The 19,739-nt window shown below is 37.0% G+C and overlaps 2 protein-coding genes across 2 annotated transcripts; both read right to left on the bottom strand.

Moving 5' to 3' along the window:
* Positions 1-861: 861 nt before the first annotated feature.
* LOC113319742 (PKS-NRPS hybrid synthetase CHGG_01239-like) lies at positions 862-2,942 on the bottom strand. The gene is made up of 2 exons (XM_026567988.1): positions 2,829-2,942; positions 862-2,720 (listed from the first exon to the last, which is right to left on the bottom strand). Exons 1-2 carry the CDS (start codon positions 2,904-2,906, stop codon positions 1,008-1,010), a joined length of 1,791 nt encoding a protein of 596 aa, XP_026423773.1. The 5' UTR covers positions 2,907-2,942; the 3' UTR covers positions 862-1,007.
* Positions 2,943-3,852: 910 nt separating this feature from the next.
* Positions 3,853-5,314, bottom strand: LOC113315224. The gene is made up of 3 exons (XM_026563530.1): positions 5,126-5,314; positions 4,633-4,986; positions 3,853-4,258 (listed from the first exon to the last, which is right to left on the bottom strand). Exons 2-3 carry the CDS (start codon positions 4,874-4,876, stop codon positions 4,056-4,058), a joined length of 447 nt encoding a protein of 148 aa, XP_026419315.1. The 5' UTR covers positions 4,877-4,986; positions 5,126-5,314; the 3' UTR covers positions 3,853-4,055.
* Between the last annotated feature and the right edge of the window lie 14,425 nt (positions 5,315-19,739).

Here is a 19,739-nt window from a genome sequence, read left to right as displayed (position 1 = left end):
CAATTAACAAGAAAGGAGAACTCAACAACAATCACTCGTGGGATGCAAAAAAACAGACCAGTTCTCCAAACACTATCTATACATGTACTTTTCTACTGAGAGCCGAGGTGCCATTCATTTGTTTAAATAGATACATTGCACAGAGAAAAACAGAATGATGTGCTGTTAGTTAATCCAAGGCAAGACATTCTGAAAGAGGGACCAAGTCGAATATTATAAGATAAACTAACAGTTTTGCTGCCCGAACATGTATCCGAATCATTTCATTTAGCTTGGTTTTGTTCATCTGAGTTGTAAAGATGTAAACTACTAGGATCTGGTCCTTCACCAGAATCTCTAACATCTTCTGATAAAACCAACTGAAGCAGTTGAACTACCTGACATATCAGTTCCTACATAAAACAATGAACAAAATCCGAGTCTATTAGGTAAACATACATAATAAAAATCACAAATGCTAGAAAGCAAATTTCAAAAGCAAAGAGGCAGCTTTTCTCTTCAAGGCAATGACAGTATATTACAAATTGTTGACTAGCATTCCCCATAAAGCTATACCAGCAAAATTTAGAATTGCACATTCTAAAACTTTTGACTAAACTACTGTGTTGTAAATTGCACACTCCAATAATGTTAAACTGGAAAAGTTTGGTTCCACTGGTAGTCTAAGAACTATCAAAATTCAAACTAGAAACCCCCTTCAAGGCTTCAACTGCAGTTTGGGTTAAAACAAAATTCACTGATAACATAATGTTGAATAAAACCCTTTGCTAACTGAATTGACAAAAGTAAGTCATTTTGGATCAATTATATCAACTGCTTAATTACCTATATATCATGTTTCAGAATATTAGATGTGGCCTTTAAATGAACCGGAAGTCTCAACAGTTTAAATGAACTGGAAGGCTCAACAACATAGAAGGAAACTATATCACAAAATATAGAGAGGAAGAGTACACTGAAAGAAAGAGCTCACCAGCTCATTCAAAATTTGACACCAACAGATGACTCTAGAAGCACCCAATTTCCGATAACTTCTTCTGCATCAATTCACGCTCAGATTTGGATGCTTTTTCCCACCTCTCCCTCACTAATATCAGCTGTGGCAGGTAATCGAACTCACTATGCTCTTCTGGCACTGGTATCGCTGAAAGTAGTTTCCACTGTGGATCGATCTCAGAAAGAGGTATCCCAGTACTATTACGACAATACTGTACTATCTCGTGGGCACAAGGGAGCCCATAAGAGAGGGGAAGAACACACCCACAAACTCCTACGTCAAGGCCAACTTCTTCAGATCGATTATGCTCCCACAGTAAAAGTTCCATTGCCCTGTGAGAAACATAACCCCCCAATTCCTTAAAAGCAGGAAGCAGATATTCATGTGGAACGGAGATCAGGCTCTTCTCGAATGAGGCTTTAATGTCCATTAGCTCATTGCATATCATCTGGTGCATTGTCGTCCAACAAGTCGAGAAGGTACTTGCTGACGACCCTAGCTGACTCTTCAATTTAGCATGATAACTGCCAACTCTATTTATTGCCGTGTTTCCAAAATGCTTTATGAACTTTGTCCATGCCAGAAAAAAACGCTCTTTATGTCGTAGCCAAGTATCACGTAAATACTGGATGCATCCAGGGTAGCTTGTCCATGTCAATACAAAGTCACAAAAAGCCTCGGCGTACTCGTCTTTGGTCCTTACTTGTGTTAAATTTGTCCACTCTTTCATAACTATTTCAAATTCGTCATCGGATTCAAAGAATTGCTTGCAATTCTTTGAAACATTCTTTAAAACGTGCGATGAGCAAAGCAGCCACTCTGCTTGTGGAAAGACTGTGCTTATTGCATTCACTAACACGATCTCTCCATCTGTTACGAATATAGATGGTAATGTATTTGGCGAAAATAGTCTCTTTAAACGAGTCAAAGCCCAAGTATAGTGATCTTCTGTCTCCGCCTCCATGAAAATAAATGCGACAGTGAACGATTTTCCTGTAGAAGTAACACCAACAATCCGAAGCAAAAGTGAACCAAATCGGTTGGTCTTGTAAGTGCAATCAACCATGAGGACCGAATGGGAACCCAAGGCCAGTTGTAAAGATTCTGGATGGGCCCAAAAGATATCTTTCAGCACATCTGTCTCTTTATCTCTTCTATGCCATTCCGCATAATGGTGTTTCGACAGCAATCCAAGTATTTGTTGCATTGCTGACTTACCTTCAATCTCCATAAGTTTTAATGTTGCCCTTGCATTGTAAATTTCCCTCATTGACATGTTCTTTTTGCTTCTCTGTTTGAGTGTGCTAAGCACTTGTCGAGGTCGAGCACCACTTTTTGTCAGATCAACTAATATTTGCTTTTCCTTCTTCTTTAACCTAGCTACATAGGAGTGGCCAACAAGCTTCTCTGGTAGCTCATGATTGTGTGCTCCACAATGCACCCTAACCTTCCATTTATCACCTGCCATCCACACTCCTTTTAGTGTAAAGGGACATCCACATTTTCTCGTCCCTGATTCTCTCTTTTTTGTAAGGTCTTTCAGTGTTGGTGTATCTGTTTTCTTCTTATGGTTTCGGTACACACCACCTCTTTCACACCCTAATTCCAACCTTGCAACCCTTCCTTGAACGGGTTTTCTTGACTTGGATATCACAACCACAGACATATTTTTTCTTCCAACCTCCTGACACCACTCGATAAGGGCATCACGTGAGTCAAAAACCTATCAATTAAATAAAGATACATAAAACTGAGCTTCTCGTTTTATTTGTACCAATCCAAGCTTGCTAATAACAAACATGTCTAGAAATAAGCACAAAAGAAAATACACCTGATCGCTCACAAAGCACTGTGTCAAATCAACTTTTTTTCCACGTGTATCCATATTTTTGACCATAGAGGCCTCCATATGTTCGCTCCCGACTGCTCCTTTCTCCTTGTTATCATCTTGCTAATTTAAAAAATTAAAAGCAAGAACATATATTAAATAAAATTAAAATTAAACCGAATAGACATGATCGTGTCAAGACTCACAAATATTTAAAACTAAACATGAAATTTGGCGATTAAGCGACTCAATTACAAAGTCGAAGGCGTAAAAGATACTCCCTCCGTTCGTTTTTAATAGGCTGGTTTTGTTTTTGGAGAAAAATTAAGGAAATTAAGAGAACTAATCATTGAAAGTGGTCCGCATGACACTTGTCAATAAAATAAGTGAAGTGAAATGGTCCCCATGACACTTGTCAGCAAAAGAAGTATAGTGAAATGGTCCACATGACACTTGTCATCAAAAGAAGTTAAGAGAAAAGTGGTCCCAGAAAACTAAAGTAACATTTGACTTTCTTAATTAGGAAACCAGCCTATTTTTTTGAAACATTTATTTTAGGAAACCAGCCTATTAAAAAAGAACGGAGGGAGTAAACAAGAAGAATTGACAGCATGTGCTAATTGTTAAAAGATCTCATAGTATAATAACAATGAACGAGTTAAATAGATTGTTAGACTAGATTTGAGTTATTCTTAGATTGCAATTGGGATAGTAATTTTTTTCAAACACGGTGAAAAGACATTGATCTATATCTAATACACCTATATTCGCAATCTATACTTTGCGAATTAACTACAAATAAACGAATAGCATATGCACATAGTGCATGTTAGTATCCTACTTTCTCAAATTAATGAAACCACTATGTCAAGAAAGAACTTGAGATTTCCTAGAAGCAAAATACAAAGAAAATAATTACAAATCTCCAATCATAACTTTAACAAGTAAAGCAAAACACAACTGTTTTAATCATAATAAAAACCAACAAATTTATATTATAGCTAAACGAAAGATTTCATAACTCACGTTACAATCAAGAACCCCTATTTTTGTCCAACCCTCACATAACTGTTGTTCTCCGGAAGAAATATCTCCTGCAGAAGAATCTCTGCCTACCAAGGAATCATCACCTTCATTCATCTGATTATTCCGAAGAAATGGTTGTTGGAGACCCCCATTATAATAAAACAACAAATAAAGCAAAACAAAACTGTTTTAATCATAATAAATTTATATTACAGCTAAGCGAAAAATTTCATAACTCACGTTACAATCAAGAACCCCTATTTTTGTCCAATCCTCACATAACTGTTGTTCTCCAGAAGAAATATCTCCTGCAGAAGAATCTCTGCCTACCGAGGAATCATCACCTTCATTCATCTGATTATTCCCAAGAAATGGTTGTTGGAGACCCCCATTATCATGATCACTATCTATAACAATAAATAACAAATTGACTTCAGAATCATTTTACTATTTAGTGTAAAAAATTACAATTGGATATCAAATTAATAAGTGCATTCTACAATGTTGAAAATATTAGCAGTAAGAAATGTACAATGCACATATTAGAAATATTCCACATGAGCTAGCACATATTAATTTGATTCGCAACCCCAACCTATGAATAGTTTGATTCCTAAACCCCCACCTATGACACCAGATATATGTTAACTGTGTAACTAACACAGATATATAATCAGACTCCTAAACCCAATGCGACCCACGAATTCCGCAGCTGGATCATTGTAAATGAACAAAATGATTATACATAAACATAGAGATACTCGGAATGTGCTCAGATTACCAGATTTTGCATCATGACGGAGTCGCTTAGTGTTAGGTACAGTATCCTGTACCTCAATAGAGATTGTATCCCAATCTACAGGAGGTTCAACTGGGACAAAAGGATCACTAGAATCTGCTAGAAATACTTCTATTTTCCTCCTGTGAGCAGATAAAACAGGTGTCAGTTTTTCTAGCATCGGTCTTTCAATAGGGTTCACAGTTTCTTTCCCTACTTCTCCTTCAGGCAGAAATTTCATTTTCATTCCCTAATTTTTCACGTTTCCTCCTGCAAACATATTTAACAGGTTTACTAGTTGCTTTGAGTGTAACTTCTTTCCCGGGCATTGGATTTTCTTTTTTTGAAGATCAATTTCTGCGGAAAGTAAAAAAAAAAATCGAAATTTGTTAGAACTGAGGAAGAGTTAACTAACCCTAACTTCTGCAAAACAAAAATGAAAGAAATCCTACATGTATAAATTAAACCTAATTAAACACCGGAAAAGAAAGCGAACCTCATTTACTGAATAGTTTCTTTGTTTTTCTTCATTAGATCAAGCGATTGAAGAGAGAAAGAAAAAGGATCAGGGTGTACTATGACGAGTAGAGAGATTGCAGATGAAGATGATGTCCTACATCCTAATTTTGAGTTCAAAACTCGAGTCCCCGTGGACCGTTATTCAGATTTCTCATGTGGGACTCGGTAAATCTTACACTTCAAACTTTAAAAGGCAGAAGGAAAGGAACAGAGAAGTAGGCGTTGATTTTGGCCCGGGAATGATCCTGGCCGTCGATGAGATTATCAACAAAAGTGAGCCGTTGGATCGGGAAGCAGGTCAAGGTTCACCAAACGGCCACGGTTGTTTGGTCCCCTGACCAAACACTCGCGATTTATAAAATCCGTGGTATCCGTTCCAAACGGCTGAGACGAAACAGCTGTTGCCGAATGTTTTAGGAACAGAAAATTAGCTCTTACTTAACGAACGGTGAAGCAGTAACGAACTGCGAAGCAGGTGAAAATTCTGATTCGGGGGTGATTCTGTTCGTCTGATCAGCTTACTAGCAAAACTGGACTGTCATATCGGGAAGCAGGACATGGTGTCCTGCGTATGAAATTTTTGTGTACCACATAGCCATAGTTTTTTAGTCTGAAACGTTTGTAATGGTTTTTGAAACTGCGTCGAAATTAAAATCCGAGAAATTAGGAACGAAAATAACGGTTTGGAAAAGCTACCCCTTACGATTCCAAGCGCACATACGTGCAAATTTGTAAAGAAATTACAATCTGGCCAAAATACGAAGAGATTTTGCTAGTCTTGCAGCCGGTTTCTATTAGCACTCGCAAAAGTGCCCATTTTCCTAGCCAGTCCACTATGGAAATTGGAGTTTCATGGTTGAGCGACATAGTGAGGGATGTTCGGCATAGTTTCTACCGCCGACTGTTAAATTCTCATACCATATATACAACCAACTTCACATTCAACTAACTCAACCTTTTTAACACAAATTTCACAATTATCTACCTATCTCTGAAAAAAATCATAATTAATGAATTTTTCTGATGAAGATATGCAAATAATTATCAATTGGTTTAATGAGAACTACAAACATGTATTCGGCTATTGCAACAACTTGATGATGAGTCGGATGAGGATAGACAACTGACAACTAAAATTACATTCACGGTAGGTACCAAACGTTTCAAGGACAGAAATTTTACCATCGGAAACTGATGCACTATTATTTTGTTTCCAACTGTATGTACTCTATCTAAATCTTCAGAGTCGATTCTGCTTGCCCTGGCAATTCGTGATAACGATTAATTATCAGCTTTGTCAGATAGAATCTTTATTTCATTATCAGTAGGATGCACTAAATATTAGAGGTCGTGGTCCTGAACAAAAGGTTATTGCAACGCTGATTAAGGGTTTTAGGTCATGGGTGTCCAACAGATTCCACCGATGAGTATATTTGTATGGGAAACACAATTGCATGTGAGTAATTGTCATTGTCCCGTGAAACAATAATTAATCATTTTGGTCCAACATTTTTGCGAAAACCAACCTAAGCAAATGTTAGAGAAATTCTACTGCAAAATGATTATACGGGCTTTCCAGACATGCTAGGTAGTCTTGATTGCATGCATTGGGTGTGGCAATTTTTCCCTACCTTTTGGGCATGTCAACGGGTCATTACCTAAAACCAACTGTTATTTTAGAAGTTGTTGTTACTTATGATTGTTGGAAGACACCCTTTTTTTTTCGATTCAAAAATGACATAAATGTTTAGCGCAAATCGCCTCTGTTTGAAGACCTAAAGTATGGAATTTACCCAAAGTAAAATTCACAATTAATATGAAGCACTATACCCATGGATACTATTTGGATAATGGAATCTATCTGAATTGGTCAACCATAATTCCAACGTACAATCAGCCCCCCCATGATAAAGAGGGTCGTTCAATGAGGTATTTTAACAGAAAACAATTGGATTTGAGAAAGAATGTTAGGCGGGCATTTGGAATTTAACGAAGATGTTCCCTATCATTTGTGGATCATATCATGGTTTTAATCCTCGTGAAATTCATAAATTAATGAGCTATATTTGTTCAATTAAGTTAAGATATTATAACAACTATCGAATGGAATTGTTTGTCGTATTTTCGTTGGAAATCCTCTCTATGCTTTCGTTCATAAAATTTATAGATACAAATTTATTTAAAGTCACAACAAATTAAAATATAAATTTTAAAAATTGAACAAATATGTATAGTTTTTCTTACCACAACAACCTTGGTTTCACCGCTCTTTCTTGCTCGGTTGGCTCGCATGATCACACCAACATATAATGCCACTTGACTATTGATTATACAGAACAACTTGTCAACCTTGTTGGATAACGATGGTTGAAGTTCATTGTTTATTTTTGAAAATTCTGAAATTATTTTCCCAAAGGTTGTTGGCTTATTCTTGAGAACCATTGATATTAGCTTGTGTAAAATGAACGTAGATTTTGCAAATGTATTCATCTTCATTTAATTTGAATCTTAAACCAAGAGATTTATGGATACTTTTTCATGGTTGGGAACCCGCATCCATATTAAATAAAATTAGAATAGTTTTGTTAGGGATTATAAAAAATGTGTGAGACGTATTGAGAATGTGTGAGTTGAAAAGAATCTGGAATAGAATATATATAGAAGATCAAATTTCGGCCATTAGATGATAAAGTCATTAGGTGGCTTATTTAGTCTCAATTTCTTGGTAAAGACTGACCTCGATAGGCAAACAAGCAATTTTTCGTGTTTGCACATCGAATTTGCCGATTAGCCTACTCCGTAATGGGTGAAAATTGACAAAACAAAAGTTTGTCGACTTCATGTGGCTGGTCTAAAATTCCTAACTGTTTAGAGCATCTCTAATACAAAGCGGAGGTCTTAAATAATTTATTGAAATAAGAGTAACACGAATGGAAAATATTAAAACATGTAACTTCAGTTATTCTATTTTTTACTACAACTAAATATGCTTATATATAAATAAATTTAGAAATAGTTTAGAGTTCACATTTAAGAGAATATGTCTTATCTAGACATTTGTTTTGACCTTCGCTTTAGAAAGCTTCTATATAAATATAATGTATATATATGTGTGTACACAATATGCTTTTCTAACTTTATTGAATCATATTTAGAGAAAATTATGACATAACTCACTAATATTTGTATTCTCCTTACGTGTCATACTTTTTGTCTATATTATAAAAGTGCTTGTGGTTTTGAGCCACCAATAGGGAATAACATCTTACGAGTCAAGCGGATGATTTAACACTTCTAGTCGTACATGTTAGAGAATTGCTCGGTTGAACCCACTAAGCGTTGGTATGTCAAGTTTGGTTGTCATATTTTAGTGAATCAAAACTCATTTAAAGAGTCGCTTGATTATTTACTAGAGTCAACTTCGTATAGGTTAGCTAGAAAGTTACTAGGATATGAGACTTACAAGTATTATGTGAAGACTTGAAGAATGTGAAGAAGTAAAGAGCTACAACGACGACATCATCCTTCCTCTTGGGGTTGGTAATATTTGACTTGAACGGTTTCATTCCTAACGTATCTTTCAATTCGTGCATATTGAAAACATAATTGCGAAGCTGTAAATGATTATACTCTAGTTAAACATAGTATTAAGGAATTACAATTCGAAGTATAACGTCTATCTTTTGAACTTCGTATATAAGACATCGACATAATCGTGTGAATGCTATTGTGATTATGTGTACGGGTATGGGTGAATATTTCGTCCTAGGAAACAATGTTTTACATTCGTTTAAAGGAAATACAATTCATAAACTTGTTTTGTGAATCGAAAGGGAAATCGCTAGGCTTATTGGTATTGCTATTCATTGCAAATCTTTGTATTACCAATATGTGTGTTTAGTATGACCGCTCATAACTTGTTTATGTATCTTGGTAAAACTATTCACAAGGCCTGACTTTTGTATTGGTATGACTTTTATTAGTGAAACCGATCTTAAGTAATCACCTGAGATGATATGATCGATATACTGTAATTGGTATGACCAATTATAGACATTGGGGAACCAATCCTAGAAAGAGGTGCAACCGATCACAAGTTTGTGGAATCGATCCTTGTAAGACGTGCCACAAGTCTTAGTAATTGGTGACCGATCCTATGACTTGTGCAACCAATTATGAGTAAATACCATAATTATGTGGTAACCGATCCTAGTACCTAGTCAACCAATTTTTGGAAAGCTAGTGTGACCGATCCTAGTACCCACATGGAGGTAAAACCGAAGCTTTGCGTTTTGGTAGAACCGTGAAACCCATTAATGGTGATTTGATAGGATAATCAATCACATAGTTCTTGGAAATCGTATGAACCAATTCTAAACTTGTTTGGAAGTGTGGCAAATCGGTTCCAAGATGGTAAATATGAAAAAGGACTTACCAAGTAAAGATGTCGACATACTTTGAACACGTGCAGTAATTCTTATCTTTTATTGTTCAAAAATATTTCTTATCCTTAATAACTAAAAAAGAATCTCGGATCGAAATAAATTGAGAATCTTTTAATTAAGGTTTTTAGTTTATATGCTTTTAATTTCCAGCAATTAAAATGCATATCTTTAGAAAATAAAAATTGGTAATGTGCATTTACTAATTGGAGATTTTCTACTGAGATTTCGGTCAATGTTTGGACAGAGCATTTCCAGGAATTATGAAAACCGAATTTGGAAATATATTGCATATCTTGAGAACATTTTCGGGTTTGGAAATTCCTTGGTGTCCATACTTCCTTGGTCAATAAATATTGAAGTTTGCATTTCAAACAAACTAATCCTCAGAGCCAGCAAAACGACCTAGTTGTGTTGTTACTGGTGGAGCCGTCTATTCGGATAGGAAAGTACCCTAATTAGGAAAAATCTCTTACGATCGCTCGTTTTAAATACTTCTTTGAGATTGGGAAGCTCTACGAGTACCGTTGGTGGGAAACTAGATAATTGAAGTTTATTACTAGTTTTTGATTGATTTGATTGACTTGTTGAACTTTGATTGCACCTACTTTGTTTATGCTTGAGAATCTTCTCTTCTGATATAAGATTCACTCAAACTAGATCGAAGTATCGACGGGGATCTTTAGACTGTTTGTATATATAAAGACGTCTTGTGATAATCCATTGTTAACAGACTCCGTTCTGTGTATGATTGATTACAAGAGATTCAAGTTGATTGTGTGCAGGTGTTTATTGAAGATCTAAGAAGATTTGAAGACAAAGAAGATTGCTTGTTTGAGTTCATAATCTTTGGTGTGCACAAAACTTGATCGGTTGTGGATCCAACTATAATCGGTTTATCTTTGTGACAACCTTGATTGATTACTTAAGTAGATCGGCATCAATATATGTCTTTATGACTAAGAGTATTGATTGCAAAATCTAGACCCAACTACTTTGGTAGTTGTATTTTTAGATAGATCCAAGAACCTGACAAAGGAGTTTATTGGGATAAACAAAAGAGACTTTTGTCAAACTCATATCACTTGTTTGAAAAGAGTTGTTACCGAACAGATTTGTTGTTCCTTTACTGTTTGGAATACGAACCAAAGGAATTGTTCCAAGTACGTGACTTATTGAAAGTTGGAGGCGCAGGGATACAGACGGAACTAGGTGAACTATAGGTTTAGTTGTTTGGTCTCAACTATACGAAGTTGGTTTAGATTTTGTATAGCGGCTTAATCCTGAGAGTATTCAATTCTGTACAAGGTCCCGGCGGTTTTCTGCATTTGCGGTTTCCTCGTTAACAAAATCTCGTTGTGTCTTTTACTTTTCTATTTCCGCAATTATAATTGTTTTTATTATAATTAGAAGTAAAATACACATATGTTAATTCCTAATTACTTGATAACAATCCTATTGTGTTTGGTTAAGTCCGACCTATTATCAAGTAATCATACTTTGTTGTTGTATTGTCTCGATCTTGTATCCATAGTCAATCACACAAGTTATGTGTTTGTCGTATTGTCTCGTTCTCGTATCCATAGACAATCACACGAAGTGTGAACTGATTAGTTGTATTGTCTCGACTCAGTCCATAGATAATCACTTTCGGAGAAAGGACTTATAGGTGGAAATTTTTTAGATTGAGGTATATTTGGGTACCCTCGTCTTTTCAATTGGTATCAGAGCAGGCAAACACGAAAAGATCTAACAATCTGTGTTTGGTGCAATCCAACCTATAAGACATGAGTCAAAAGAAAGTTAAGCGAGAGCGAAAACTAAAAAAGGACTCATTTAACGTATCACAGGATATATGCTCAAAAGGAGATAGAAGTTCAAACTCTTGTTGCTCAATAGATGAGACTTCTTCCGAGATACTTTTGAGTTCCTTACTGGAAATCTCTGATGAAAGATCAAGTGTGAAAACATCTGAACTAAAGGAATTAAGTAAACAATTTCTTTTCTGTTCTAATGAAATTCTTTCAACACTTGAAAGAGAACGAGATTTAACTCTAAAGTTTAAAAAACTCGATGAAGAGCATAACTTGCTAAAAGGAAAATTCTCACAACAAGTTCGTGACTTCAAAGAGAATATAAATACCGAACGTCATCACATAAAATCGTGTGAAAAGAATTTGGATAAAAGCCTTGAAAAGGTTTGTCTTTTAGAAAAAGAGTTTGATGACTCTAAAATGGAATCAAACTTTCAACAAGAGTACTTCAAGGAAAATAAAAATAGTCTTCTTTCCAACATAAAGCGTTAAGAGGAAACTCTTAATTCTGCTCTTGATGAAAATAATTCATTAAAAGAGGAAATCTCTATGCTGAGAAAACTTAATGAGAGCTCAAACAACTTATCCTCTTTGTTGGAAACAAGGAGAAGTCATGGAGACACTCGTGGCTTAGGTTATGAAGGTAGTAATATCGTTATGCCCAACAATGAAATAAAGTTTTTCAAATCCCTGTGTGCACAAACATAGGACTTTCTAAATGAAAATACTCAATATCACTGTGGAGAAACTAATGAGGGCAAACAAACAATTGATGATCTTTCAAACCAGAAAAATAAGGATGACAAAGAAAGGGAGAAATCGAAGCTACGAAGAGTAAAGATGAACAAAGGAACCCCCAACAACCTTGCACAAACAGGTAACAAAAAACATTATAACTCTTGTAATTCCAGACGTTGTTATTCTTGTGGTAGTAAAAAACATGCTCAAAAGATGTGCAAAATTCGTAAAATGCAAAAGTCTCTTCGTTTTGTTTCCAAGGAATTGGGAAAGATAAACTTTGATTCTCGACTCTTAACAAACAGAGTAAAGGACTACTATGCTAATTCCTGGTCTACCCAGTATATACCAAAATCATTTAAAAAAAGGCATAAGAAAAATGATTTTAAATGGGCAAGATTTGTCTCTCATCCTTTAAAAGGAACAGTCTCTGAGCCATTCTTCGATTATGATGATATATCATATCTCAAGAAATGGAAGAGGAAAAACAGTCAAAAATAATGCACTGTTTCGTAAGAATAGATTTCTTCGTACCCAAACACTCCTTGTGTTATAGAAATCTGTTTAAAATGGGTAATTCCAGTTATTTCCTCTTAAGTAAGATTTCCTGAAAATCTTCAAATGACTTAAATAAAAAGGTTTCTTTTTATAAGAGGTTAAAAATCGTATAAGAGCTTAATTCATTTTCGAATCTTTCATGGTTTTCAATAATGAAAGACCTAAAGAATGCTATATCTGATTTGATATACTCCTGTAGATTTCATGATTTATTAACTAGAAAAATTCACATAATTCTTTTCACTAAAAATAAGAGATCATACAGTGAGTTTGTGGGAGAATATTGTATCAAAGAAGTGGAAAGTGTTTTGGATTCCTCTAATAAAGGAAGATTCGAACTTTGTTCTGATTTTTGCTCATATCAGATCATGCCCTCTTACGGAAGTAAGAGCTACAAATCTGTGTGAAGGAGTTCTAGAAATGATCGGAAGAAAGGAACATCTGAAGGAATTATCCTCAATTGCTCGAAACGAAATTATTTTCCATGTTGTTTGCTGGGCATCTTATAGAGACTTTCGTGATATTCAAATGATTAATTTTCACTCTACCAATCTGGAACTGTTTGAAGAAAACCTTGATGAGATCATGGAAACAGAGGATAACAAGAATGAATAATCTTAAACTCTTGTTCAGAAAAATAGAAATTAGTTTTTGATTATTTCAATAAAGTATATTATGAATAAAACTATCTATTATTTATGAATAAAATTATTATTTTATAAAAAAAATTGTGATAGTTTTCGATTACATAGCATGTGCTTGAATGCTTTATATTATTGCTATGTATGTTTATGGGATGTTTGATTTCGGTTTTCATAACCTTGATATTCGATCTCATAAGTGTGAACCCTTATGGTTTGGGTGACTTTTTGGTTTAGCAGGATTAAGTTCTAGCCCATGTTGGTAGGCTTTATCAAAGGATCATAAGGGGTTCCGATTGAAACTCATGTGTGAAAAAGTCACAATATGTTGAATCGTTTGGTTTAGCATAAAAGCATATGTGTTTCGGGGTTTCAACTTTTGCATTGCATTAGCTAAAACCGTTTTTCAACCTTTCTCTGGTAAAGTTTGGTCCTTGTTGTTGTTCTTTTGTTTTGGCGAGAGGATGACAACACAACAGGGGAGAGTTCTAATGTGAAGTTGCGCTTAATGACATATCTTTTGGGGGTGAAGAGGATGCGGAACTTGAGGTAACGAATTTGTTAGTTAATCATTTTCCTGTTTAAGAAAAGGCTGATTTTATTGCATATATTTATTGCTTTTGCTTACCAAAATTTCGGTACAATTGATGTTTATTCCATTATTTGTGTATGGATGTGTGTGTGATTCAATTGTTTCCGGTTAAGAAAAACTGTTGTTATTTTTCTTTATGGTTTGGTATCAATTGTTTAGGCTTACAAATTCGGTGCAATTAATTGCGGTACTATAATGTCTATGTTTGTTTCAATTGCTTCAGGGTTGAGGTAAATAATTATGCAAGTTGATTTATTTGGTTTGTATGAATTGTTTATGGCTTAACAAAAAGGTTTTCGGGATGAATTTTTAGTCCAACTCGATTCCGGATAAGAGAAACTAAGTTAATTCTGATCTTAGTTAGACTTATCAAAGTGGAGGTTTCAGTTATTCAAGTATAATCGAATGCCTTAACAAGAAATGCTAGTTAACTAACCTAGTACTTGTCTTGTTTAAAAGTGAAAGGTCTAAGTTATTATTTGAATACTTAGAACCTGATGAGAAAAATAAATTTAATTCTGATCTTTATTATGGTCTTATCGAACAAGCGATTGTATTTGTGCAATCGGTTTAGCAAAAGAACTAAGGTGCTTAGTCAATTTTTTGATTTGCTAAACTATTAGGGAAAATTGCTTCGGGCAATTGTTTCCTTGGTAACATATCAAAATAAAATTATTTTGTAGTTTCGGTCTTGATATTGGTTATCTAAAATGGTGTGTGGAACCCTCGTGCTTAACTCTTATAGGTTGCAAGTCTTTTGAGATTTGTAAGATCCTTTCGGTTTGTCCTTTATTTGCTCGTACCTTTGTCATTTTGTGACAAAAAGGGGAAGAAATATATGGAGTAAACAAGTGATTTGGTATCACTAAGGAAAGGACAATGGTGGTTAAACATTATATCTAACGAAAGAGTAAAGCATAGACTAAGGGGAGTAACATATCATACTTTGTAGTTATACGGACAACAAAGGGAATAACAAAGACGTGCAGATTGAAAATCTACCCATCATACCTTTAGGGGGAGTATTAGCTTTGTTATTTTTTGATGGTGGTTTTTAGTTCAAGGGCTAAAATCGTAAATCTTGTATTTAATGCGTTGTCATCCTGCAAAGGAACAGACACCATTTAAAAGCAATGAGTGCTTAAGCCTCTTCGTTCACATATGTATTGGGCAATTCAATATATCCGTATATATGAAATTCACTCAGAATGGTGCGTGCAACAGCAATCCCAAAATATTCTGTGAATTTTATCTTCCACCAGCATTATTCACTAATGCATGACTTGCCTAGTATTTTTCTATGCTATGTTCCCAGCCGAACTCTCAATATTGATATGACATGACGATTAAATGTTCACTCTCAGCAGAGTAGCGCGAATCTCCCGAAGTGTCAGTATTGAGATCTGCATGAAAGTACTCACACAGGCTGCATCGTTCTCTGACAAAGAGATTTTCGTATCGACGCACTTTTAATTAAGAAATAGCTCGATCAAACACGTTTAAATTCCTAAGGGAAATTTTAGACTGTCCATGACAGTCTCAAAAATAATTGCGGCCACACAATTTGGCCATGCAATCCAATAAGCCTGGCCTACTCCTATCAAAACTAGGCGATCATTATGGTGACCACTGGCAGGCCTACTAATGCCTTGGACGGATTCCACCTAGTACACCCGCAGCGCTTCGAAAGATTAACCCCAATGTGGGTGATCGCGTTGTTGGAAAAACAAGTTCAAACGAGTTGAGACCGGAAAAAACGGTCTCAAAATCCATTGCATCCGTCCAACTAGGCCAGCCTAGTTGGACGGCCTAGATCGCGTCTCGAACGATCGAAGAAGTACCAATGTGTTCATTGGCGGCCCAACTCCTCCCTTGGTCGATCGACCTACCCGCGGCAAGTCTATAATGCATCAAGTCGTTCAATCGAACTACGATAGACGTGGCCGTTTTAAAACCCTAATTTGTACTCGTGGAAGTATGCTACTGTCGCAAATCGATCATGACCACCCATCTTCGCCAGCCGAATCGAGTGGCTTAGATCTAATTTTAGACGACCCAGGAGATGTTAGTATACTCATTAGCGGCTCGTCTTCACACATGGCCGATCGACCTGTTCAAAGCAGCGCCCGGCGTTTTGGTTCGATTAACCAAACTAGGATTGGCCACATGATTTCCAAACCCTAAAACAATGACGGAAAGCAATTGCAGCAAAATTATCTCATCCGTCCGATTTCGCTCTCCTGGTCGGACGACTTAGATTAGATACTTGATGATCGATGGGGTGATGCTATGATCACCGGCCACCCCCCTCCTGTAAGGAGCGATCGGTCAAGCTACAGCTTGCCCATGTGATCCCGAACGATCCACCAAAGATGGTCCTGCATGCTGCTTTAACAACAGTCATTAAGTGCCGCAAATCGTCTCGAACATTCAACTTGGCTAGCCGATTTGAACGGTTTAGATCTAACCAAGATCGACCGATAGGATTTTAGAATGGCTACCATCCGCCACTCGCCTACAGGGAGCGATCGACCAAGTAGTAGCTCACCCCTAGAGATACCAAGCGGTCGCCCAAAGATGTCCGGTCATGCCCTTCTTTTTAAGACGATCGACTCGCGACTAATTTAGACAAGCTCTAAAACAACGATGCTCCATGAACATTGATTAATTTGAGTTTCTTACTTAAAAGTGATGCTTACATGCATCGAATACATACGATTTTTTATGAATATCGGCTTCCCAAATAACTTAGTTATTTAACCTAATAGTGTTGCATGCTATTCTTTGCGGCAAGTCCCACGACTTGACCCATTTACCCGAGACATCAAACGTGTCACAAACTGGGGGATGCTCACTGGGGTATTGGTCTGGCGGTTTACAGTGTGCGGCGTGCAACGCGCCCACTTTGAGAAAGTGTCAGGAAAGAATGGACGGCTAACAACGATGAGAGTAGTGGGTGAAGGTGTGACAACATGATGATCACCACCTCTTACACAACCCCACTACTCCACTACTTAATCTCCTCCACTTCCTACGAGATCTGGGGTGCGCTCAAATGACTTGTATAAATAGGTTTTCAACCTATTTCGACAATAAAAACACAAGTATTATCAACATAGTATCCAGAAAACACCAAGAACTGATAGCTTACATTCTGCAAGCCAGTTCCACATTCTGATACAAGTCATAAACAACCGCACCTTCATAATTCAACATTATGATCTCAAACACCTTTTTCGCTTCCCTCCCTAAGATCAACCCCTTCTCCTTCACTTTTTGACCGAATTGAATCTGGAACGGTCATTTCTTGGTTTAGGACAGAGTCTTACAGATTGATATCTCGAATCTAAAAGTACTCCCGTGCAGTGCATTGTTTAGGGTTTGAATTCGTTTCTCATCAACATACCCAAATTTACCAAAAACAGCAGAAACAGTTTTTACCCTCAAACAATTGGCGACCACAGTGGGAGATTAATTATCGATTGAAAAATCAGTTTCTCAATATTCATTCCAGTTTTCTCAATTTCAAAATGGTAGATCTTAGATCCAATTCAATCATTAAATTCAATTTAGGTTCAACAACCAATTTCAATTATGGTGTTCCATTCGCTAAGAAGCTTCACAAAAAATGCTTTTCAAGCAACGCTACTGGAAATGCCTCGGATAGCTGAGCACTAGTAAATCTCCCATTTGAAAGGATCAGAAAGCCGCGTGGAGACACAAGAAGACGTGACTACTACTTAGAAGAGCACAGCGGCGTCTCTCGAAGGTCCAGATGGAGAAACCGCCTTCTCTGTAACACCACGAGTGTTATATGGAGCAAACCAGAAATGCCTCAAATCTATCATTGATATTAACATCACCAGGATCCACACCCAAATAGATAAAGGGAGGATTCACATAGCCGTTGTTCCAGTATGTAGATAGACGACAACAAATCTCAACACTAATGGAGTCCTAGAAAGACACCTGCAGAGATCACACAAGAAAAGGTCTATCTCTATTCCACCACTGCTACTAATTAATTGTCAGGAGTACCCGCTATCACTTTATCAGCAAAACGTGTAGATCCAAAACATGGCGTAATTCCGAGGGTTCGTACATCTATAATAACAAAGGAGGCTTGGAACATCTTCAAATCATCATAAAGGGGTTCGCCTATTATGTCAACCCGGACAAGAGAAATCCCGAGACATCTTCAGATCTACTGGAGCCGACGCCTCAAGAGAGCAGCCTTAATAATATTACGATGCCCGCGTCATCATGCCGAGAAAGAATCCGCAACTTGGGAGAATCACTCTGTCAGACTTAGGAAGAATATTTCAGCGAACCAACAAACATCCAAATAATTATGTCAAGAGGTCCATAATTCAGGCACTGGAGAGTCACGATCCAAATGTGATTGAACAACAACACCTGTCCTGCTAAAAAGAACCAGACCTTCCAGGAATGAAGAGCCTCATGATATTGCATACATCTCACCAACAAGCAATACAACCTTCAACCTTCTGTAAGCAGTTTCAATGAAGCAGCAAGAAGAAAACCACCGAGATACAACATCCTTCGCGTCCAAAATTGCCTACTCCAACTTCAGTAACACATGCACGACTGCCACAATGATAAAACAACGCCAAGATATTTCATATCTGGCTCGACGGCAACAACATCAATGAGAGACGCTTTCAGAATTTCGTGTCCCGTAGAAGAAGTAGTTACGTTACCAAAGGAGATTGCACCTGGGACTTAAGAGGTACATACAGACTCTCCATGTCAAGAGATTCATCATATTTTCACAACCTGTTAGTTACGTCATTCGCATGAGGGAACTTCTCTACTCCTCAAAGACACGATCCAAAGATGAAAAAGGCAAAGGAGTGTGGCTGGGGACTTCTCAGCGCTACCCATCTCAAAGATGATTAATTTAGAGAGACGCAAGCACGCTATCATTATGATTCCAAGATGTTCAAAGACGAGGACATACTCAAGAGAGCAGACGTATTGTCAAAGACCAGCGATATTCCTGGACGTCTATGAAACGCAACGTAGACGCACAGACGGCCTCATGATCAGTAACTCGTACGATCCTCATCAACATAGGGTTCAAATCCTACTCTCATCCAAATTATTTCCTCAGAAACCCAGCGTGACAACATCTATCAAGTCGAAAGCTCAGTGGATACTCGTGGGCAGGGGAATGTCTCGCTCTTTTCCATTCCATGGGGTAATATCAAAGAAACTATCGGCTCCATCATTAGCTTCTCCCTCTAATAACGAGACAAGCTCTACCACTATATGAAGACTTCCAAGTTCGTGCATGTAGCTATCACGCCTCTCCCTGCCAGTCTCTTCTGATCATAGTTGCTGTCAAGAACCGTTGGTGTTCTTTTGTTGATACCAGCCTGAGCTTCACCATAGAAACAACCACTAAGGACAAAGGTAATCCGAACTTCTGCATATTTTATTTTCCCATGGAGAAGTAATAGAGTCACGGAGGCGAGATGGCGATATCTTTATTATGGTAAACCCACCGACTATACAAGATAGAACCATGTAAATCACGCTTGGGGACTGAGGCTCAACACGGAATCCCTTCACTATCAAGGACCTTTTCAACCCAGAAGACATGGTCAACCAAGAAGTCATAACCGTGACAAGGTTACAATTTTTCAAAGATGCAGCGTAAGAGTATCATCACCTCCCTGTTTGGGAGGCGCCTGACCGACAAGCAGTATTTGGTTCAACCATCCACAAGCATTGTTATCAATGAAGAATCGAAGAGGAAAGTCGCGCCTCAGCAAGCCAGACC

Source organism: Papaver somniferum, chromosome 10, assembly GCF_003573695.1.
Source record: "Papaver somniferum cultivar HN1 chromosome 10, ASM357369v1, whole genome shotgun sequence".
In the NCBI taxonomy this organism is placed as follows: Eukaryota; Viridiplantae; Streptophyta; class Magnoliopsida; order Ranunculales; family Papaveraceae; genus Papaver; species Papaver somniferum.
The sequence above is the reverse complement of the archived record's forward strand: the minus strand, read 5'-3'. Positions and strand labels throughout refer to the sequence as shown.

Coding starts and splice junctions, on each gene's coding strand:
- LOC113315224 (XM_026563530.1), bottom strand. CDS start 4,876: ATGAAAATGAAATTTCTGCCTGAAGGAGAAGTAGGGAAAGAAACTGTG. Junction 4,259..4,632: donor CCGTCATGATGCAAAATCTG/GTAATCTGAGCA, acceptor TTATTGTTATAG/ATAGTGATCATGATAATGGG.
- LOC113319742 (XM_026567988.1), bottom strand. CDS start 2,906: ATGGAGGCCTCTATGGTCAAAAATATGGATACACGTGGAAAAAAAGTT. Junction 2,721..2,828: donor AGTGCTTTGTGAGCGATCAG/GTGTATTTTCTT, acceptor TTTAATTGATAG/GTTTTTGACTCACGTGATGC.